At 40.3% G+C, this 24355-nt stretch overlaps 1 protein-coding gene across 1 annotated transcript in view; it reads right to left on the reverse strand.

The window, feature by feature from the left end:
- Nucleotides 1–607: 607 nt before the first annotated feature.
- The window catches only part of cdkal1 (CDK5 regulatory subunit associated protein 1-like 1), a 292200-nt gene continuing 268452 nt past the window's right edge, over nucleotides 608–24355 (reverse strand). Inside the window, exons 13-15 of the mRNA XM_039805926.1 lie at nucleotides 23308–23391; nucleotides 19128–19292; nucleotides 608–1116 (exon numbers count right to left, since the gene is read on the reverse strand). Coding sequence (XP_039661860.1) covers nucleotides 952–1116; nucleotides 19128–19292; nucleotides 23308–23391 — 414 coding nt within the window. The 3' untranslated portion in view covers nucleotides 608–951. The remainder of the gene's footprint in view (nucleotides 1117–19127; nucleotides 19293–23307; nucleotides 23392–24355) is intronic.

Genomic DNA, 24355 nt, shown 5'->3' on the forward strand with positions numbered 1-24355 from the left:
ACAATAAATTTTGGCCCGCCTAGTTGTGCGCCAAACCAAAAACATGGGAAACTGTTTTCAACTTGCAATTACACGACACTCAAAGCAAAATTTGGCAAATTTTCTGACTGAGACTCCCACAGAAGTTCCAACAGAAGCAGAGAGTTTGCATATTCAGGCTGTGAAAGAGGTTGTTGTGAGTCAGCTGTGTGGTAGCCTACTTAGAAAATCTAATCAGTGTTTTAATCGATTTGCTAAATTCTAGGATGGCTTTGGAAATTTTTTGCTCACTTTTTCAGGGCTTTATGTGGACCAAACTGTAAGTGAGAAGACTATATGATACATGCAATAATTGAGTCAAAGATATTTTACTTTTTCGATTAAATAAAAGCATGTCAATAAACTATACATGTCTGGCCCTTGGTGCGATTCTCTTTTTCCAGTGTGGCCCTTAGGGAAATTGAGTTTGACACCCCTGAACTAGGGTGTTATTTGTACCAAAAAGTGTTTACTAAGGTCTTTGAAAACTGCTGACCTGTTATTAAAAATTTTTTTTTTCCCCCTTAAAAAAAAAAAAAAAAAACACAACAAAAAAAAAAAAAAAAAAAAAAAAAAAAAAAAATTAATTAAAATACTAACTTCACTAAAAACAACATGAATCTCAGAACATTTAAATAATCCTTAAATCAACACCATGTAACTTTTAGCTGCAGCTGTAGTTCCAATGAGACAACCTGTAGGGGGACCGAAGCAGGAAAGGTTCCATAGTGTTGCTTTAACTGTGTAGGTGTTACTGACTTTGTCTTGTTTTCTTTGGGTTCACTCAAAGTTGAATAAGAGCATGTGGAGTTACAGGGGATCGTTTTAGCGCTGTATTCACCCGCTTCAAACACATTGTTTAGGCTCCTATGATTTCACTGTCCTCTCTCTTCTTCACAATCATCTTCTTCTGTTCTTCTTCTGGTTGTGCCATCAGTACAGTTTCTCTACGATGAAGGCCAAGATGGCTGCTGCCAGAGTGAGCCCGATCCCCAGCTTCTTCAGTACTTCCCTGTCAAGACTGTAAGAGCCGATCAACAAAACAGATGAAGAAGGCACAGAAGAAGCAGGACCTTGGATGCCATTGGGCATCTGATTCTGTGGAAGGAAACATACAGAAAGTAACTAAATAGTTGAAATAGTAAAGTTAGAATTTGAATATCTCTCGTGATATTATGTGAATATTCCTCCGATGCCTGCAAATACACAGACTCACACTGCTTTCTCCCACACACTTGTGGACAGAGAGTTTGTTGCACCTCATAGCACAAGTCATGCCCATTATTCATAATAAGGGGATCATGTTTAGATTAAATTGACTGGTCACAGTCACAAATCAAACAGCGAGGCTTGACAGCAGAGTGACCAGTGATCCAACGCATCAAATGTCTGTAATCGGAGAGCTCTGCTTGGTCTTAATGTGTTGGACCATTAAAAAGACATCCACCACTGAAGGGATGTGACAGTGAAAGATGGGAAAGAGCAATGCTGAGAAGAGTGGAGCAGAAGAAAAAGATAGACTGTCAGGAGGGCAGGAAGAGGAAGAAGAGGAGGACCAAATTCAGGTATTATTATTATAATTTTTTAAACAAATATTTGGATTTTATTTGGCCACATCATGATCAACCAAATCACAATTTACTCAGCCCTTGATTCTTCATAAAATAGACATTTATATGAGGACTACCCTTCATGGATCATTGCTGCTGATCATTATGTACATTTAAAAACACATCTATTGATGCCACTTGATGTTAGGATGTGGTGCCATCATTTAGTTGAGCAAAGGGTTACTACAGCGGGCTTCATACTTTCCTGTCACTCTTTCGTCAGCTGAACCTGAGAGGACCTGCTTTCTCTCTACAACAAAATGATAAACAGAATTTTAAATTCACTGCTTATTTCAATATTTTGTGGATGAAAGCGTTCATGAAACCAGCCATGTGCTTAGTGCATTTCAATTATGATGCCATTATCTCTTTGTAAAACAGTTAATGCAGTTTTGTAGTGATCCAATTATTGTGAGTGCTGTCTATTAAATCAAGCTGATGTTGGGGAAGGTGCACTGTGATTTACTTACATGGGGAAGCTAGGAGAGACGTGAGAAAATAAGAGTTAGTTTACAATGTTAGCAGAGCTAAAGCAAGGCTGTGACTGTGATGGTGCTTGAGTTAATCTCTCAGTAGCACATCATTTTCATGTGGCTTTGCAACAATGTTTCTATAACAAGTATAACTTCACATACAACCGCTTCCTGTAGCAACATAGAAAATAGAAAACACAAATAGAAAACACAAATAGAAAAATAGAAAAATACAGCGTTGGGCTGAATTTGAGAGGTTTGTGCGTTTGGCTTGTCGCTAATAGTCAAACATGACAACTTAAACAATGTACATGAGAGCATGATGCTGCTTACTGAAACAACACTACAAACAGCTGTGATGAGAGCAACAACAAAAATAAGATGGAATTCATCAGTTGTGGATGGTGTTGATACAATTGAGATGGTAACACTGAATACTAACAACCAGCCCTGTCTCCCTGACCTCCACCCCCACCCCCAACATCTGACATTTACAGTATCTAGTTTTATCTCAATGTCTGAGAGTGGAGAACTGAGGTGTACTTTCAAGCAAAGACAATTAATTGCTGAATAAATAACAATGACAACACTTGTCAACATCTCCGAGTGGAGTGGAAATCGATCAGAATGGCCTTGTGGTAGTTCCTATATGTCTCTCCTGCATGACGGTTGGTAAAATTACTTATCACCATGAAGGTTGATATTGAGCAATTGATCAGCGGCTTTCCAGATAACCTTTAATCAAGTCAACTAGGGTTGACTGTAAGACTTTTGGATTTGATATTTACCATAGGTAGATTGATTCTCTCTCTCTCTCTCTCTCTCTCTCTCTCTCTCTCATCCTCCATCTCTTTTGTCCAAGTAGGATGCTTAGCCATCTAAGGAATTCTATTTACCATTATCTATATCTGGCGGTGTACATTATCTCTTAGTTTTGCATTCTATATAGTTAAAAAGGCTCATGAGTAGAAAATTATGAAAAATGCAGAAACATCCTTGAAAAGTTGAATTGTAGAGCATTTGTATGCATACTGCAAATTTGACCTATGAACAACTAGTACAAGTATTTGTATGTAACTGAGAGTCAGTGCACATCTACACGTGTTGCATGCACATGGCTTTGTGTGTGAGCAACTGCATAGCGTCTGTCCTCTACCTCTCTATCTTCTACATTACTCCCGCTCCCCTTTCTTGTTATGGGGGAGTGAACGCTACCTTGCCACCCACTCTTCTCTTCACTGTTGTCGCTGAATGGTTTCCTCTGTTACCGTACACAATGGAGGATGGATACCGTGACCGGCAACGCCTACGTGACACATCTCTAAGTCACTTATAGTTACTTCAGACAATAGATGGAGGGAAAACCACTAACAGAGGTCTGGCTGATGTATCCACATTTGCTTAATGGTAGGATCATCGGTTGACTCCCTAATGGCAAAACTGATACGCTGTTTTGTTTCGGTTTTGATGTTTGAAAAACAAGAAGGGTGCTTATTGCTAGGGTGTATGGTGGTAGCCATGTCAAGTCCCTTGAATGTGATCAGAACGAATACAGCTACTTCTGTCAGGGGTTCAAATCACTGATCCAATCTCATCAGCAATAATATATTTGAAAAGTACTCCTCAGTGAGGTTACACTGTAAGCCCTTTAAAAGTTTTGGAATGGCTCATTCATTAAAGGATGAATGAACTGGCAGTGTGAGAAATAAAAAATGAGAAGGCTGCCTGTAAACAGAGAGACTTCAATAAAAGTCACTTAGTTGTACAAATTTTATTTCCTGCTCACTTAGGGAGGAAAGGAGCAAGATGAATGGAAACCGAGACAAAATAAGAAACAGACTAAAAGCAAAGGACTGATGAAATAAAAAAAGGTGAGCATCAAAACCATTATCTTTTCAGTGCTGACAGGCCAAGTATACTGCCTTCCTCTCTATCCATCTATTTATCTGTCTCTCTGCAGGTGTCTTTTAACAACGGGGTGCCATGAGAGAGACGGAATAGTACTGTCTAAAATGTATTACTAGTAGGGAGGATAAGTGAAAATCCAAGTGCCAGTAGGTGCGTGTCAGCACAGTTGGAGAGAGGGGATGAGTGAAAAACTGAGAAGAAATGAGGGAAGGGGGCAGGAAAAGATGAGAGATGTGGCTTTCAATGATAGTTCACCACCTGCTAGCTTGCATGCTGAGTTTGTGCATATGTCTGTGCGAAAGAGAGTTGGCATTTGTGAGTAAGTGTGTTTGTATGTGTAGGCCTGTGGTGGATAATGTCTATCTCTCTGCTCACAGTGGTAGAACAAAGCAAGATAATCCTCCCGAAAATCTATCCAACACCACACTAGGGGTAGCAGCTAGCTACTTCTCCCTGGAGGTACAGGACTCTCAAATGTATCTCTGTGTCTTAGTAACTCTTGCTCTAATTCCACACGTGCGCCTTCAAAAAATGAATAATAATAATAATCTGCCATGGTGTCTGGTGCAGCCTCAGCCAACACACTGACATATTCACACAAAGATACACACAGTGACTCACACAAAACATCACGAGAACTCGAAAGCACAGTGGTCACATTTCTCACATGATCCTCAGCAGCTGTCAGTGTCACTCTAGACACACAGAGACCATTGAAGTGGTTTGTGTGTGTTGTGTGTGTGTGTGTGTGTGTGTGTGTGTGTGTGTGTGTGTGTGTGTGTGTGTGTGTGTGTGTGCCTAAACAGATACTGTAACAGGCTCCTTAGTCATGGGTGATTTGACAAAGCCAAAGCCATAGTGACAATCACAATAAGCTGCAGCTGTACTTTCAACTGGACAGATGGACGGGAGAGACATTACAGCAAGAGTGATTACAAGTAATATTTCTGATACAAATAAATGTCTTTAATGGAACTCAAAACGAGGCTCAGTGCGGACCTTCAGTCATGTTCTCTTTCGGTCTTTTTCCTCATCTGTGATCTGAAGTTTCCTTCATCAGTGCAACTGTAAAACTCTCAGGGCCTAATTTACTAACACTAGCGCAGTTTGCGCTGCGTCTGTTTATGCGAGTTCGGTAATAGCGCACGCTATGCTTCCACATTTTGCGTAATATTTATCAACCCTGACACCCACCAGGCAATCAGCGTCTTTCTCCGCCCACTACACCGTAAATTGCGCTGTAGCAAAGCGGTACTTGTGCTATTATATGGCTGAGTGCAGACTGCGATATTCCCACTGCTGATGCTATGACTGTTTGAAATGATCTTGATGCCAATATTTTTAATGTAGCGAGGAGTTTAACAACTGCTGGAATGTGAACGCTGAGTGGGAGATTCAATTTCATCTTTGATTTCTTCCAGTAACTCTAATATTGCATGGCTGCTTGATCTGTAACGCTAAATGATGTTGTGTTCACTGACAAAGTGTGATTCTTGTGTTAAAAATATTTTCAGCCTCGCCTATGTCTTCGTCTTGCTCAAATTACTGTTGCCATTTCACCAGCGGCATAAAGGTCTACGAGGAAACTCGATTGCGGCTGGTTTACACCTGCTTTTAAGAGGCGGAGAATTTCCCCCGCAGAATAGAGGCGCGGTCTTACTGACAGTCTTTGTAAATACCACGGAATATATAATTAGGTGCACTTTGCGCTTATCCTCCCACCTTTTTGGGTGGAACTCCCACTTTCCCCATGACCTTCCCACGAACGCATATTGAAAGTGCAACTTGTCTCTTCTCGCTCATGTGGCAGACAATCTGCGATTTTACCCAAGTGCGCCCTGTTTGCAAATAGCCAGCATCGGTTACATCCGTCTTTGCGACCAATTAGCGCCTTGAAACAGGCGCAAACGGCTTGATAAATCTAGCCCTCAGACACTATGGTGTGCAGTATACCAGTTGTCACTATAAACACACACAAAGCTACACAACATCCTGATCTAAACATGTTGTCACGTTTCACTTTTACACTTGTTTCTTCATGCCACTTGTATGCATACTCTACATGTTGACTGTATAGTCCCTACACACATACACACACGCAAAGTTTACATAGACAAACATCACTATATACCACAGCAAATAATAGATCATTTAATCGGTTTTATTTTTTTTTTTTCAAATAAAATAATTACCTGGATATTCAATAAAGGTGACAATACGAGATTTAAAGGTCCAATGTGTAGGACTTTCTCCCATCTAGCGTTGAGATCATATAGCCATGTAGCCATCACACTTCAAAAAGCCAGTCTCTTGCTCTTTTCAATACCCTTTTTCTTTTTCTGGGCGAAGAAGAAGACTCCTGTTCCTGAAATTTGGATTTTGAATTTGTGTGGTCCTCCATGTTTCCTTCTTCAAACTTGCCGAGGCCAGGAAGCTACGATACCCATTAACAGCACCAGTGAGTTTATCATGTGACAGCAAAAACGCGAAAGGCGGAGCAGTATGTCCTGTATGTCCCTTACCGGCTAATGTATTTCAAGATGGCGCATGGATATGTCTACCCCAGTTCATGCAAATGTAAATAAATTTCAAGCCAAAAAGGAATACTTGGAATTGATGGTGGTGGTAAATATTCATGAAAAAGGACAAGTTTGTGAACGGGCAACACCGATTTTGATAATGAACAACTAAACACGTTACACACTGGACCTTTAACAGTAGAATATGTGGGGCTTGTGCAGGCTCTACTTTCTACGCAACAGAAATTACAAATTACAGCAGAGTCAACAGAAGCAGCAAACACAACAGTACATCCACTAGTGTCTGCAGGTCATGGGAATAGAAATAAATATAACCAGTTCTATCTACTATAAAACAATCAGAAAGTGAGAAATATCTTCCGTGGTACGGTCAGCTTACAATTATTTAATGTGGTGTTACTGTGGTATTTTAACTGCTTTTAACTGCTTTGTGGTTTCAACTGTTGACTCCAGTCGCTGGGGCTAGTGTCCAAGCCATGTAGTTATGTCACACAATTTGGAACAAAATCAATTATCCCAATGATATATATATATATATAAAAAAAACTGAATTCTGTCTCTGTTTGACAGGCTGAGATGAAGTTTTCCACGCAATGGCAAAGGGATGAAAGCAAGAGCAGTGGTTGTTTCTAGAGATGTTCCGATACCGGCTCAGATACTGCCTAAAACGCTGGTATCGGGAAGTACTGGAGTTTATTCACCGATCTGATACCACGTAATAAAGCCCCAAAGAAAATCTACGTTGAAGTAGTTTATTTATGTTCTTTTTCGGTTATAACTGTCAAACTGGATAATAAAAGAAAGTTCTGTGGCATTCATTGTTTGTGTTTCACACACTTAAGAGTTTAACCTAAGCCAGACTGACAACAAAGATATAAATAACATCACATCCATACAGGGATAGTAGTATACAGTTGTTAAAACATAATAAAATATATGACACACTGGTATCGGATCAGTACTCGGTATCGGCCAATACGCAAGTTCAGGTATCGGAATCGGTATCAGGAAGCAAAAAATGGTATCGGACCATCTCTAGTTGTTTCCCATATACATTCATGCATTTGATGATATTGACACACAATATATGTCCACATCACAATATAAAATAGCTTTAATTGACATTTAGGCCATTATCAATTGCAAGACAGTTCCTGATTCGTCTTAAATGATTTGCTCTTGACACTGAAACCCTTTACATTAAGCTTTAAGTGCATTGTGGACATTCTGGCAGGGTCATAAAAAGACCATGACAGTGGCATCCGAAATCATTGGGACAGACCTACTATCACTTAACAATGCCTACTAAATGTTACCTTCTGCATAGTCTCGCATTGCCAGACCTTTCTCCACAGCGCTGCGGAGGAGGGTCTGGATAGTCCACACAGCATTCCGGGACAGGAGAAAAACATGCTCTGGTTTATTGGCATTTCTTTAAGCCAATCACAATCGTCATGCCACGGTGCACATCGAGCCATGGTGCCGCTGCAATATAGCCTCGGGAAGAAGCTTGATTTGGTGGAACGTGTTTGTTGAAAAGTTGTTTTAGTCATCAACAGAAAACTCAGATTGGACAGATAGTCTAGCTGTCTGGATTTAACCTGCAGAGATCTGAGGAGCAGTTAACCATAGTCCTCATAAATCCACCGGAGTTTAGAATTCCAACACAAAGGAAGCAGAAGGTACCGGACATTCGGCCGAAAAGAGTGAATTTCCAGGGGGGGCAACGAAGTATCCCTCATTAACACAAAGAAACAAACGTGTAAAACACATGACAGGCACTATTACAGACAGCAGGTGCTTTCAGGCACACACACACACACACACACACACACACACACACACACACACACACACACACACACACACACACACACACAAACACAAACACACACACACACACACACGCGCCAGACTTCAGGTAAATCTTGCACTGCAGTATACCGATTACTCTTCATACAGAAAATATGTCTCCTGTTACCTCAGTCATATGGTATCTTTGCAAGCAAAGAAGGGAAGAGGCCTGAGGTGCTTTTTAAATAACCAAAGACATATTTCAGATTTAATTTGATGTTATACAATACACCATTACATTAAGTAACTTGCGGTTTAAAGCACTTTACCAACAATCATTGTCTTGGGAGTCATTCCAGGTAATGTGTCCCTGGTGATTAAGTAGCAAGATATTTTCCTGACCCTGGGATTAAAGAGGGCAGATTACATTTCTCAGGTGATTCCAACACTGGGATTTTTATTGCCTTTATTTATAGGACAGATAAAGTCAGGGAAGTGGGAGAGAGAGGGGGATGACATGCAGCAAAGGGCCGCAGGTCAAAACCGAACCAGCAGCCACTGCGACAAGAACTGAGCCTCTGTAGATGGGCGCACGCTCAACCAGGTGAGCTAACCAGGCGCCCCCACTGTAACAAATTTAAGTGAGTAAAGACAGGCATCCCTGTAGCCTATTGTCGTGGATACCATTTGCACAATTAAAGACTGACTAGAGCAGTGCCCGTTGAAAATGTGCCTGTTTGGACCGGGCGATTGCTTGGCCTGTGGTATTGCTGCTTGTAGAATTCTTCAAAACCAAATTGTACCCCAAAATTACTTACAGAAGGACCCCAAACCACTTAATATGCAACTCCACTGTAAAGCCTACTACTGACTTACAGTGTAGGCTACTTCTACATCAGAGGAAGACATTGTACTACTATATTTACCTGACAGAGAATGTTGCAGATTCAGAATGTAATCACAAAATATCACAATGAAAATGTGGCGTAATCAGACATTAGCCTCATGGACTCATGGCAGTGTGCTACCCACCTGGCCCGTTATGAGAGCTAATCAGCACATATCTGTGTTAATCAACCACCAGAACCGGACTGTGTGTGTGCGGAGAGAGGGAGAGAGAGAGAGAGAGAGAGAGAGAGACGGTGTTGTCTTGTGTCGTATGATCGTTAACGAATTTAACACTTTAGCAGAGGTGTTCATTTCCACACAGGTTTAGTGGCTTGACGGTTAACGGTGAAGTATGGATTTGATTTGCGGGGGAGTTTTGGCGACGGTAATGTTATTAGTGTTGTAAGTAAGCAGTAGACTTAATTAACCCAACCCAGGGCGAGTCTGATGAAAACTGATGTGTCTGCCTGGTTCAACTCTGAGGTGTATGTCACATTTTGTCTCGGAGTCTTTGGTCCTCAGGGTGAGAGGGGGAGTGGCTAGCGGCTAGAGCAGCAAAAGCCAATGTGTGTTTCTTTTACCTATATATTTAATGATATCTTTTGCATTTTTAATCCAAACAACGTCAAACTTGGCACTGCACTTACGTGCCCGTAGCAAGACACATGTCAAGTTTGGAATCCATCGGACTAACGGTTCGAAAGATATGCGCATAACACGCAGACAGAAAGAAGTTCCTGCAATTTATAGATAGATGAAAAATGTTGCAAAGTCAAAGCCTACATTAAACTTACATTAAACCAGTACTTTAACTGAACCTATAGAGGTGGGCCTCATTCAGCCTCATAATAGTGCATGGAGATGCCTTAAAAGTAACACAAATAACATATTTTCTCTTGTCTTTAAACATGCAACAAATGGCTGGATGCTGGATGCTAACCCCCTCAGCCTAATGCAGATTTAGGATATATGCGAGGGATTAGCAGGGCTGCTCCTGTCAGTTGTTCTGTTAAGAGATAACTTTTATACCCAAGGGGATACTCAAATGCTTATACAATTAGTCACCTAACCACAGGTTACTTGTAAGGTTACTTTTTAATTATTATTTTGGCATTAACTCTGAGAGAATAACTTTGTTTTGTAGGGCATGGGTTGTAAATACAGATGATGTTCTCTCTCAATCAATTACTATTGCAATAACAATAATTAACTGCTGAGATATACTTTGACAAAACTGCAGCTGCAAGTCTGTTGAGTTTAAGATTATGGAAAAAATTGAAATACAATACAAGGCCAAGGACTCATCTGCTGAAGAACTTTTTTCAGGAGTTTGTTTACATGTATAAAAGGCCCATTCTGGGGAAAGTCTATTTTTACGATAACATGAGAGAAAAATCCAAGAACATATTTTTCAGTTTTTGTGCTTGTTTGAGTGCTTTGTTATTTACATCTTCCATCTTCCATCTGTGGTTTAAAAGCAATACTCACGAGCAAGGGACATTTTAAATAAACAAAACAGAATGAGGCTGCATAATGCCATTTGACATGTTAGGTAAGACTACTGAAAATAGACAGATATTTTGATGGCTTAACATTTATTCCTTTGTTACTGTGACATTGGTTCTTTAAGTATACACAAAGCGCAGGCCATGTAATACAATTTGACATGCTAAATGAAATGCTTAAAATAGCTACGCCTGCAGTTTTGAAGGCAAAACTAATTATTTGCTACTCGAGTAAACAAAGTCATGCAAAGGCCAAGCAAAACCTTTCGACACTTCAAAATATATGTATATATTATTTTAAAAGGATTAAATGTATTCCTACCAGAAAAGACTAATCTTTGGCTTTTCCTGACAATACAGAGGACAACATGATGTGTGCATAACGCAACATCAAAGCAACAATCCATAACAGTTGCATGCCAACACGGAGCAGTTCAATTGTTTGTAGTGAAATACGGCTTTTTTTCCCCGAGTGTTATGCCTGTGTGTGTGTGTATATGTGTTCGTGTTAGGCGCACGTGGGTTTTGTCTACATGACTGTGTGTGTACAACCAGTTTCTCATATAGCCTGCGGCTAGTAGGAGTCTGCCATGCACACCAGGGGGGACTGTGCATCGGCCTATATTTGTACATACATCTGTGTGTACAAGGATCTGTGTTTCTGTGTGTATAAGCTGTGTTTTACCAATGAACCTGTAGTGTATGTCTGTGTCTATGTACTGTAAGCATTATGATGCAAAATACCAGCAATCCCACCCACTCAGCCTGTACTACAATATACAAAGATACAATTTTAAACATTCACCCAGTGTGTGTTTTTATATTTCTCTAAAACACACACACACACACACACACACACACACACACACACACAAACACACGAAGAGCAAGAAGTGAAAGGTAGTGAGAGAAATTATGAAAAGTGGAAAGAAAAACACAATGTCAGACAGAAAGAAAGAAACAGATATAAAGAAAAATAAATAAAGACACAAGGAAGAAACCAAGAAAACCAGCCCCAGATAAAAAGAAAAACAAATGTAATACTCCAGAGATTCATTTCATTCACCTCCATTTTCTGTTTTTCTGTCAATATGTGGTCAATGAGGGACATTGTTCACTGCTCGTATTCCTCCATTTCGATCTCTCTCCCAGCTCTTTTCCTTTTTCTATTCTGTCTTTCATACCAACTGTGAATTTGCTGTTTTGTCCCTGTCCAATTCTCTTGGTCTTCTTGAGGAAGTATGCTGACAAAAGAGCTGATTACTGGGTGCCACTCAAGTTGCCTTTCTGTCTCATGATCTCTCTGTCTACCTTGCTCTCTCTCTTTCAATCTTGTTTCATTTTTTGGCCTCTATCCCCGATCCCCTCCCCCTCCTCATCTTCTATCATTTAATTTCATCTGAGGATGAGGACTGGTGAAGATACTTTCTCCTTTTCTTTCCTCCACCGTGCTGTTGAGTGCTTTCTCTGCTATTGTGTCCCACTAAAAGACTCATTACTGTCCTTCCCTTTCTGCAGAAAGCTGTTCCTGTGAATGAAGGGCTGACAGACCGAGATATAGACAGTAAGAGATGTAAATAATGTCAATAAAAGCTAATAAATCTCACTAAAACCTTGGTCTTGTTTCATGGAATGTAATGAACATGTCACACCGAACATAGGAATGAACCTTGGGCTGCACACGGACAAAGAGCACCGTGCCATTAGACCACTACTCATCCATCCATCCATTACTGTACCTATCTATATATTAACACATCAATACATCTATGTATCTGCCTATCCATCTGTTGTGTGCATCTAAGCAATCATGTCTAACATCCATGCAGCCACATGTATCTATCCACTTTCAGGTCCATTCTTCCACATCCATCCACACAAGCTTTCACATGCCACTCTTCCATCAATCCATCTATCCATCTGGCCGTACCGCTTCATTCCTATACGCATCAGTATGGATGCTGGCTGGTGTGCAATCATCTCTCTCTAGCCATCTCAGAAATGGTAAATCTCTCACTTCGACAAATGGACATCAGAGACCTTAGTGGTTTCCCTCTGACTATCTAATCACCCACTTATCTACCACTCTCTCACTTTCTCTTAGAACACTCCTCTGCATATTAGATGAAACCACAAAGCTCAGACTCCGTCCTTCTATTAGCTACTCAGTCATCATGCAATCTCTCTCCTCCCGGCGCTTTATTCTTCTGTTTTTCTCTCACTCTCTGCCAAAAGTCTGTAATTACAGACTCTGCTACAAGACATGGGGGTGAGCATCTATCTGCCTTTCCCTAATCATTCATTCATCTCAAATACGCATACAGCTCAGTGTGTGGTGGACTCACACAGAGACTCAGAAAATAGATGGTATTCAAATATATATAGGCCAGCCACGACTGCGTGTGCAGATATGTGTGTATTACATGGGTATGCTAGTGCCAGATTGTACTGAATGCATGTGTATTTTCAATCAGACCTGTTCACTTATAATAATAATAATAATGTAAACACACATACTGGACACATGGCTGTGAAGGACATCACATATACCAGAGGGCTACTAGAAGTGGGTCTGTGTGTGTAGCTTGCAAATACTGCTGTGTTTCCAAGCCATTAGGTCACTTATCTATAAGCACTGTGCTCCATTTCCACTTTGGTGTCATTAGTAGCTGACAAAGCTGGTCATAAGGATTACAGATCAGTAGCAGCATCACTGGAGATCACTTATAACAATATGTTAATTGCCAATATGCTGTGGGAAGTAGAGAGAAGCATTCCTTAGTTTTACATTAGACCACTGTATTACAACATACAATGATCTGCTACCTCTGTCCTTTCTATCTGTATGTTCGGCTAAATTTGTTTTCATTCTGTGTATGCCATCATTCGTTTATAAGTCTAAAGCTCTCGCATTTTTAACTAAACCTTTTGCTATGACTTCCTTTTGCTTCAACAGCAATCTTGTTGTAGTCTCAACCCAGCCAGCACACAGCTTACTTTACCCATATACTCATATAGCCATAGTAAATTTCATACACCACCCCCTACCCGAAAAAAACCCCAACTCAAAGCACAAGGTGTGTTCACACAGCAAATAGACACAAAGTGTTAATGTGTCCTATTCTTATTTTCATAAGTGACAGACACTTCTCCATCTCTGTAAAACTTGAGATCCCTGCATAAATTATTTTCTAGAGCACATTGACATGGATATGATGATGATGGCTTTGCCTGCTTTTCCTCTGAAAAAAACAAACTCATGAGAGACATTTAGACCTTAGGACTGGTAATAAGTGGTGAAATATCCAGAAAAGGGTATTTACAGTATAAGGACCAGAGAAAGTGTATGTCAGTGTGTGAGAAAAAGTGTGCATTACAGTATGAAGAGTGTGACGTGTGTATGTGTGTGTGTGTGTGAATCTACGTGCAAGAGAGAAAAATGAAGGCCTGGGCATGTTGTGTAAGAATGTTGAAAGAGCGTGAGTGATGGGGAAAGTAAGTGGGGAGAAACGAGTGCATGCGTGTGTGTGTTGGATGGGCTGCAGACTTTATGAGGCAACTAGTTTTACAAGGTCTAGTCCCCAGTGCTGAACTTTTCATTGCTGAGTGACGTGTCGCTTGGCTTGCTGTGAAACCTTTCTCTTTCTTTCTTTTTATCTCATTCTCTGCAATCCATTTCTCTCTCTCTCTGCTTGCTTTCCCCTTCATCAGTGTCAACCTATCTCTCTCTCTCTCGTGTGTCTGTCTGTTCCTTTCTTCCCCTCCCTCTCTGTCTGGCAGTAAAGGCTGATGGAGTGTGAAATTAGAAAGTGTATCATATTCTGCTCTGTGGCTCCATGTCCTGAGCTATAAGCTACAGCTAGTCAGAGTGAAAAATAACATGCAGTGAAACAGATACATTAACATGGTGTTTGTGTGTTGTGTGTGTGTGTGTGTGTGTGTGTGTGTGTGTGTGTGTGTGTGTGTGTGTGTGTGTGTGTGTGTGTGTGTGTGTGTGTGTGTGTGTTGGAAAGACAGGAAGGAAGGACAGTTTAGCCAGCCACAGCTTATCTTAAATTACTTATCTCACGCCTGATACACTGGTGCTTTTCCACAACTGCATAAGTGAGAATGGATCCAGAATGTGGACACACGCACACACAAACACCCATGCACACACACGCACACACACTTTATCCATTTACCGAATGAATACAATTTTAATGGCCTGTTGTAAACAACATTTTTATAGTTTTGATAAGGAAATAACACAGTAGCTATGTTTCCATCCACACGTTTTTATCCGAATTAAGTGATATCGAATGAAAAATGCCTTATGGAAACAGTAAAATCCGATTGAATTTCATGAATATCGACTCAAAGAAAATACGTTCGGTCTCATCGGATTTTCTCTTGATCGATATACGGCTTATGCGATAAACGCTGATGGAAACGTTATTTGCCGAATAAATAATGAATTACGATTAAGTTTTAGGTCATTTTATGGTTGCAACCCGCAATAAAATGAAGAAGTAGTTTCAGTTCATTTCCGCCCACTATTTCCGCTCTGTTTGCACACATGACAGCTGTCAACAAAAACAGATGTAAGCGGACAAACGAGGAGACGAGATACTTTTTTAATTTAATTTAACAGAAAAATATAACGGCTATTTTAGATAGCAAAAATCTAAGAAACACCATCATTTATCAGGAGCTCGCGAAGGAAATGACCAACAAAGGTTACGACAGGGACATTCTAAAACGCTAACGTGAAAAAGCTTAACGTGGTTTAATGTATCTAAACAACGATCAATCATCAGCAGATTTATCATGGTCATATCTTGTCATAAACACTTAAGCCTGTCAAAAAAACTAAATCGAAATCCAACGGTTATAGAAGTTATCTGCCGTTAATGTTTTCTTCATCATTGCGCCCTAGGCGAGGAAAAAGCTTTTTGGTTTAATGTACCTAAACAATGATAAATGATTACCTAATTTCTCTCTCATATTGCTCCTCATAACTACTGAAAACTGTCAAATCTAACCCAATGTCCAATTATTATGGACATTATCTGACATAAAGCTTTTCTGCTTCACAGCAGGGCAGCGGAGCGGCTGGGGGTTGACTCTCCACGGTTCTCATTGGCTTTATAAGTCCTAGGGGCCCTATCTTGCACTCAGCGCAATTGCCTTTGTACACCGACGCATGTATCATTCCTATTTTGCACCCGACGCACAGCGGACTTTTCCCTCCACAGACGCACGTCGGTAAATTAGGGAGTGTATTTGCGCTCCCGGGGGCGGTTCAGCGAAAAGAGGAGGCGTGTTCCGGCGCAAACGTTACTTTGTGCTATTCTGCAGTTTCAGAAAACAATTCCGCCACTGACCAGGAAAAACCTGGTCTAAAGTCAGTGGCGCGTTATTCAGATGCTATTTTAGGGGCGCATGCTTGGCCATAATGTAGCGTGTGCACAACGCGCATACACTTCTCTCATCTACAGAAGTTCCCACTTTTGAAAACCATACATAATTACAAAGAAAAATATTACTGAAAATGCGCTTCATGTGTTTGGATAGATCAGGAGGCACTTACAGTCCTCAAAAAGTCGCAGCATTCTTTGTGGCTTGTTGTGTTTTACACATTTCCATGAATCATGGATGTGTTGATGACATAAATGAGGAAATATTAGAGGACTTAAGGAGACGTGATGTTGAACTACGGTGGGATTGGACACTCCGGCGGAATCTGGTCCGGGAGTACTTGCGATAGCGCTCCTGGTGGAGCGGGTGGACGGAGATGGAGTGGGGGGAGGAAAGGGGCACAACAGGTGCAGGTGGTGCGTTTTGAGTCCCACGCTCCATTGCTGCAGCAATCCTATCCAGACTTGAGGAGATGGCGCCGAAGTGGCCGCAGCAACATCGCCACCCAGCCAAGACGGGCATTTATTACTTTATCGCATCTCGGACCGGCAGCTCCGCTGGCGTCGCCAGGCAAATCCCGTCATAATAGCAATCCGCCATGGAACAAGCGCCCTGCTCTTAAAGGGAATGTGAGATGACGCTCTGATTGGTTTATTGCACATTACGCCCAAACCACACCTAGCTACTTCAGACCAACCCATTTAAGATTTGCGTCGGGCGCAAGAGTCATTTATCCCGCCGGTAAAATAGCAACAGCGCCCGAGATCCGCCCACAAAGCTACTTGCGTTTTGCGTTTCATACTTGCGTTTCAGATCGTTAAAATAGGGCCCCTAATGTGAAAAAGCTTAACGTGGTTTAATTTATCTAAACAACGATCAGTCATCACCAAAAAAATCCTCTCCTATATTGCTCATCATAACCACTTAAAACGGTCAAATCTCACCCAATGTCCAAATATTATGGATGTTATCTGACACTATGATGAAGAAAACATTAACGTGAGATAACTTCTATAATTGTTGGATTTCGATTTAGTTTTTTTGACAGGCTTAAGTGTTCATGACAATATATGAACATGATTCATCTGGTGATGATTGATCGTTGTTTAGATACATTAAACCACATTAAGCTTTTTCACATTAAGCGTTTTAGAATGTCCTTACGACAAGCCGTGGGACGTCCTGCGGAGTAAATGGAAGGCGCTCAAACAGCGTTACACAGCTCAAAAAAGACAGTTGTCTCGCAGCGGTGCCGGAGGGGAAATAAAAGGCAAGTTCCACCTTTTTGATGAGCTGGATGAGCTCAGATCCTCGGTCAAAGGCCCATCGGAGCTTAGCTTGGCTTCTAATATTAACAACTACTACTACTTTTGTCTAGCAAAACTTTGTTTGCAAAAGTTCGCTTGAATGTTGTGCGATTCAGTGCAAAAATGAAAGGAAACACCATAAAATGTCCAATTTAATCGCAAAACAGCATGTGACGTCATTACGCACAGGTTTTTATTCGCTTTAGAGTTGTTTGATGGAAACACACTTTCACCAGCTTTATTCGCATGAGTTTTTTTACCGAACTTCAGATAATTCGATTGACAAGTGGATGGAAACTTAGCTAGTGAGAGCTTGACAGATGAAGGATAGAAAAAGATGAGAGTACACATCTGGTGTACACTCATACACACCTATACTACATTGGCAACTGATTTAAAGTTGTTAAATGTAGCCCTGAAGCACTGAACTCTTCACTAATTTTAACAAGACAATATGACTTAATATTAGACGTGTAACACATTATATATATATATATATATATATATATATATATATATATATACATACATATATATATATACATACATACATACACACACACACACACACACACACACACACATATATATATATACAATATACATTATCTATGACACATGGGATAGACAATCACAGATGCAAACAAAATTGAGTGTTAAATTAAATTGAGTGTTAAATTAGGAGGATTAACAACCAACCAAAGGTAAACAACACTAGTCCTAACACTAGCAGCTAAAACTACTTTCCAAGCACCCCAGTCCCTAAATCCCTCTCAGTGAAGACAATAGCTGAAGTCATAAGCTATTTTATTTACAACAATATGTGCCAATAAAGTGTTGTGGAACATAACAAATCTAGATGGATGACATTGACTTGGGAGCCAGAGTTAACAACATCCAATTTGTATCATACCAGTGAAAAATCCATCCTCCTTGTGGACTGGCCAAAAAAACTTACTGCATATTGCTGCCCATACTAACTCTTGTTGGTGTGACAGTATTTTCAGGGTAATTTCCAATTTAATACTTCAATACAAATTCAAGAAAATGTATATTTATTTGTTTAAACCAGTTACTCAAAACGTATATACTTTCATGCATGTAAAAAATGTAGTCTGAGGTGAATGGATCTTCATTTTCAGCTGAATCAAATTGCATTAAATGGACTGGAAACCACAGTGCATCGTATCTTTACAAAATTATCTATCGTCTTTGTATTGGATCGTGGACCATGCATCCAGAGATCCGGATAGTCTGAGAGGGATAAATACTCATCTGCACTGAATAAATGTGTGGTAGAGTGGTAACATGCTGTAAATGCTGTTTGTTTGAAGTGTTTATGACCTGTGTAGTTTTATTCATTTATGACCTCACGTTAATTTTCAGGTCCCGTTTCATTTTTTTCTGTTCCATATGCTGTGCTATACCTTTTTTAAATCTCAACCACCTAGTAAACTCTATTTTAGGGTGTTTGCTACATAAGTACAGTAAGTGTTACCTATTACTTTTGTTCTAAAGCCATGAAGTGATGACTCTGCTTACATATGCCTCTTTTTGTGTGCATTTGCTTTGATGTCAGTTTGATTTACAGTGCTGTGGCATTGAATTGGGAAAAAATAGGATTCAAGGTCTGCATTTAGATATACCTATATGCAGGTGTGCATGTATTTGTGTGTGTGTTTACCTGCATCAGGCCGGACACCTCTCCTTTCTGAAGTGGTAAGGCAATGGAGGGAGTGAAGGGCTTACTCTCTTCCACTGGCCGGCCTTTCAGGAAGTGTTTTCCAGCCTCGTAGATGTCCACCTCAATCATCTTCCCTTTGAACTCAGCCCTTTTAGGTACCAGCACCTGCAAACCAGGAGTGACACATCATAACTGATGTCACTGCACATTTTGCACATTGGATCAAATTAACATTGAGTGAAAGTTATAAGCAGTGATGCCAGTAACGTTACTCTAATCTGACCACTTTTTTCAGTAACGAGTAATCTAACGCATTACTATTTCCAAACCAATAATCAGATTAATGTTACTTATCCAAGTCACTGTGCGTTACTATTTTTGTCATTTTCCTTAGTAAAAATATATATTTTTGCTTTCTTCTTGCATCGCGGGGAGGGATGTCACGTATGTGACAAATCACGTTTTCAGCATGAGGACAGGTCACGTTTTCAGCATGTGGACAGTTAACGTGTACCACGCAGTGACACAAACGTAAACAACAATGGAGGGAGGAGAGAGATGTGTGTTTTCTAGCTGGAAATACAGTCACTATTTTGAGTTTGTGTCCGCTAAAGACAGCAATATTAAGGTTTGTTGTACACTCTGTGCTGGTGGCGACAAAGTGCTATCTAGCTACAAAAACACTACGTCAAATTTGAAGAAACATTTGGAGGTGCAGGTGGTGCGAAGCAGAGAGCAGGAGGTCCCCCACCACCCAAACAACAAAAGGTGCAAAACCAGTAAGTGGGGGAGAGTTGAAGTTGGTCGGGCAGTACGTTGTAGAGGAAATACTGCCCTTAAACACGGTTGACTCACTCTCTTTCGTGCCATAATAAACAAGATCCCTACTACTAGCAATGCCGAGCTGCCTCACAGTAAACCGGTTGTCATGTTTATGTTGAGGCTGTGGGGGTGTTGTCGGCAGTTGCTGAATGTACTAACTAATAAAGTAACTTGTAGTCTAACTTTGTTACTTTTAAAATCTAGTAATCTGTAAAGTAACTAAGTTACTTTTAAAATCAAGTAATCTGTAAAGTAACTAAGTTACTTTTTCAAAGTAACTGTGGCAACACTGGTTATAAGGTACAGAACAAAAACAATGTGTCATTTAGTGATTGTATTTTAGTGACCACAGGTGAGATATATCTCACTTGCTGTCATTCACATAGAAAGGCAGACCTATAAAACCATCCATGCCAATAACAACCCTCTGCATGTTTTACCATCTGTCAATTACATTTTCAATTAACCGCTGCTCAAAACAGTTTTTCCCAATGCTCCCCCACATTGTTATTTAGCTAGTCCCTGTCTGCTTACAAAAAAACACACAGGGCTGAGTGTTTTCAGTTCCATTTATGGAAGCCCTCAAGGTCAAAAACTACGGCAACAGCTGTGAGATAAACCACTGGGATTTGCTGGTTTGTCTTATTATTTCACCACGGCAACTATAAATCTCGGCTGATCACAGAAGGAAGGAACAGAAAACAAAGAGTTATAATGACGGCCTAGTGTGAAATGGAATTTGTTCTTAATGAAATGTAAATAAAGATCATATGCAAATGCTGATGTACTTCTTTTGGTCAGCTCTTGTTTCAGATTCAATCTCTTTTGTAAACCCTAACAGAATAATTGGTGTTGTGATTATTAGTGAGAAATAAAACTGTAGTCACTGTAATGTAAAATCACAACTAAAGTAAGGGTTTTCTTTGATAACATCCTATGAGTGATCACCTTATGATTTGAAAAGTTATCCTTTCTGAATAAGCAGACATGAACACAGCATTTATGGAAAACTGTCAGGGTGGTTGCATGCTGACTCAGATCATCTGGTGGTCTGTCTAACCATTACACGACTCTGCAGGGCTAAGCTTCTGACTGGGCAGAGAATAGCATGTGAACTGGTGGAGGGAGTGTTACTGCTGTGATGGCAGGAGTAAGCCTGGCTCAGTGTTAATCTGTCAGTCTATATCCAGCTAGTGGAATATGATAGGAGATAGTGAACAGGCCAGACAGACGCACAGCCAGCGCCACACCTGCCTAATCAACACACCTGCTGCTCGACACTCTGACTACTGTGGGTGTGTGTGTGTGTGTGTGTGTGTGTGTGTGTGTGTGTGTGTGTGTGTGTGTACGTAGCTGGCAACCAGGCTGAGAGCAGAGAGGTAAAACAGCAGGCCTATGGGAGAGGAAGGTGAGTGAGTGTGTGTGTGTAGGTGAGGGTCATTTGAGGCCCATTACAGGGTGATTAAATGATGAAAGACCTTGTCCGATTTCATTGGAAAGCCCCAACCCCCCACCCCCCTCAACTTCCTCACTCAGCCACTAAAACAAACTTGCACGCGCACACACACACGCACGCACGCTGTGGTTAGGTGCCTATTATACGCGTCAGGATAGATATCCATCTGATGGTGTAAAAGTGAAACTAGCCCATTTGTTCACACTCACACCTCTCTCTACCTTATTCTCCCCACTTCCCTCCACCCACGCACCCACCCCCTCTCCACATCCTTCGGTCCCTTTTCTCTGATCCCACTACTCTTTTCACTTCTTTACTGATCCTTGACTTCCCCCTTTTTGTCCCTCAACCACGCAATCCTCCCAACGGAACCGCTCTGTTTTGCTTTTCTCTTTCTCTACATTCTTCCTTTTTGTTAAATATTTGTGATGCCGTTATCCAGAGTAATATTGGTGACATTTAACCATTAAGTTTTAATTTTGATTAAATTATAGCACCAAAAATAAATGTTGAATTGTTAATCATAATAATATATATATATACACACACACACACACACACACACACACACATACAAGTGAGGACACAACCTCTGTAATGTGTGTACTGTATGGGTCTGTGTGTCCTGTTGATGTAGACATAAAGTATACATCATATGGAGGTGTATCCCTCGGGGGGACAGATTCAGGAACACATTGGTACACAGTGTTTTCATGTTCTTTCTTTTTCAAGTCATAATGTGATTTAGGAGCACATGCCAAATATTCAAAGTAAAAAAAAAAAAAAAAGAGGGAAAACATCTTACATGTCAATGCGTTTTCCTCTTGAGTACAGTCAACTGACACACATGACATACATGCCTGCATATGCACACATGCACACATGCATGAAGGAGCGTGCACTCTACCACACACACATGAACCGGGTGACACTTGTAACTTAAGTTTATAGCCTGCAGAAGGAGGTGCAGAGGAGGAGAGGAGAGGAGGGGAGGAGAGGAAAGTGGAAGGGAGGAAAAATTATTACCATCCCCTTCCCTCCCTGCTAATAAAAAGCATAACTTCAAACATGTTTCTGATGATGGTAAAGCAGGAGGAAATTGATTTATTTGAAGATGTTTTAAAGTGAATTTTTCACAGGTTGAACGAGGGTCTTTGAAGCCATGCGGATGTGTGTGTGTAAGGTAACAGCTGGGTGTGTGTAGGATGGAATGTTCATGTCTTTAGGGCTGACCTTAATGCTAGTACAGTAAAAAAAAAAAAAAAGTACTGCCGCTATCAGCCGCCAAATGCTCTCATGACCACCACAGGGTGTGTGTGTGTGTGTTTGTGTGATGTTATAGCTAACCTACTTTAGTCAATACAAGTATAAGCTTTTGACACCTGCTGTGAGTGCTCTGTGACATGCAAAGCAAAGCTTGTGACCTGATTTACTAAGTGTGAAAATTAGGGAGGGTTGGATTAGCTTCACATACGGAAATATTTTCATCAAACAGATTAATGTAATGCTTTTTTACTGTATGTTTTTGATGGTGGATAGAGTCTGCAGGCCAACGAAACTATTTCAGGATTCATCCAACACAAACGTGTCAACAAACATGCGGCGTGCTGAATTGTCCTTCAGCAGATGGACGATGGATGATGATATGCAACTTAGCTTGATTATAAGTTTGATCACCATATTGGATAAAAAGGAAATAAAACTGAAACACTACCAGTACTACGCTAAGTTTCTTTTTAGGGTAGTTTAAATATATTGAATACATATTTAGTGTATCTTAACTTGCTTTGGTCAGAAATTGTGGTTGTGAATGTGCTATATACTGTAACCCATAAAGTAAAAATATGCTGGTGAGAGCCACATGCGCCAGTCAGTGTGTGAGTAATTTATTAAATATCTTACCTGTTCATAGAACTTGTTGTGAGACACATAGTATTGGGCATCAAATGACTCCTCTGTCACCAACACATGTTGCCTCTCCCCTACCTGCAAAGACAGGGAGAGAGATGGAAAGAAACAATTTCTTAGACAAAAAATATCAAACATATACAAGTTTATTGACTAATGAAACATCAGCCTTTCATGCAGCAAATTAGTTTTCTTCTATAGACATGGCCATCTGTGTGTGTGTGTGTGTGTGTGTGTGTTTGTGTGTGTGTGTGTGTGTGTGTGTGTGCATGTCCACAGCCATATGCTAACCCTAACCTAAGCAAAATAACATGAGACAACAAGACCCTTCATCTCTGTCTCATCTCTACTTTCTTTTCAATCTCTGTATCTCTTTCTGGTTGATTTAGTTTAGATTTAAAAGTGACAATTTCCTTGCCAATGATGTGCTTTTAAGTCAGAAAGGGTAGGGGTGCATACATATTCTTCTTCTGTGACTCTGCTAGAATAGTGTTAGAAATTAGGGTTATTTGCTTCAACTGAGCTGACAGAATCACCTTGCTTCAATGCATATACAAACAGATAATTACATCTGCTGACACACATCTACTGATGTAGTCTGACATAGATAAAAACACTTAGAAATAAATAAATACAAATAATGGTTGTCTTAGTTTATATACAGTAGATATTCATGGGTTTCTTCTGTACATGAGTTTACGGATTTTGTTACACATGCTGTGTATAAGGGCTGGGTATCTTCTTCGGTTTAATTTCAACACAAGCAACATGCCTCGGTCTATTCATCAAGATCCCAATTCAATCAAAGTTTTGAGCTTTCGTGTTTTTTTCTTGTTTTCTGTTGGCACAGTTCACCATTTAATTACAATCTCAAGGTTCTCGAGTCATTTCAGTTTTATCACTTTGGCTGAGAGGATAGTGGGTACTATTAAACTCACATCCTTACAAAAGAAAACTGAATGGAAAAAAACTAAATAAAAAAAAAAACCACAAAGCTATAGAGGATACAATTCAAATGCTTGGCCAAAACAGACTTTTCAGG

This window comes from Perca fluviatilis, chromosome 7 (genome assembly GCF_010015445.1).
Source record: "Perca fluviatilis chromosome 7, GENO_Pfluv_1.0, whole genome shotgun sequence".
Lineage (NCBI taxonomy): Eukaryota > Metazoa > Chordata > Actinopteri > Perciformes > Percidae > Perca > Perca fluviatilis.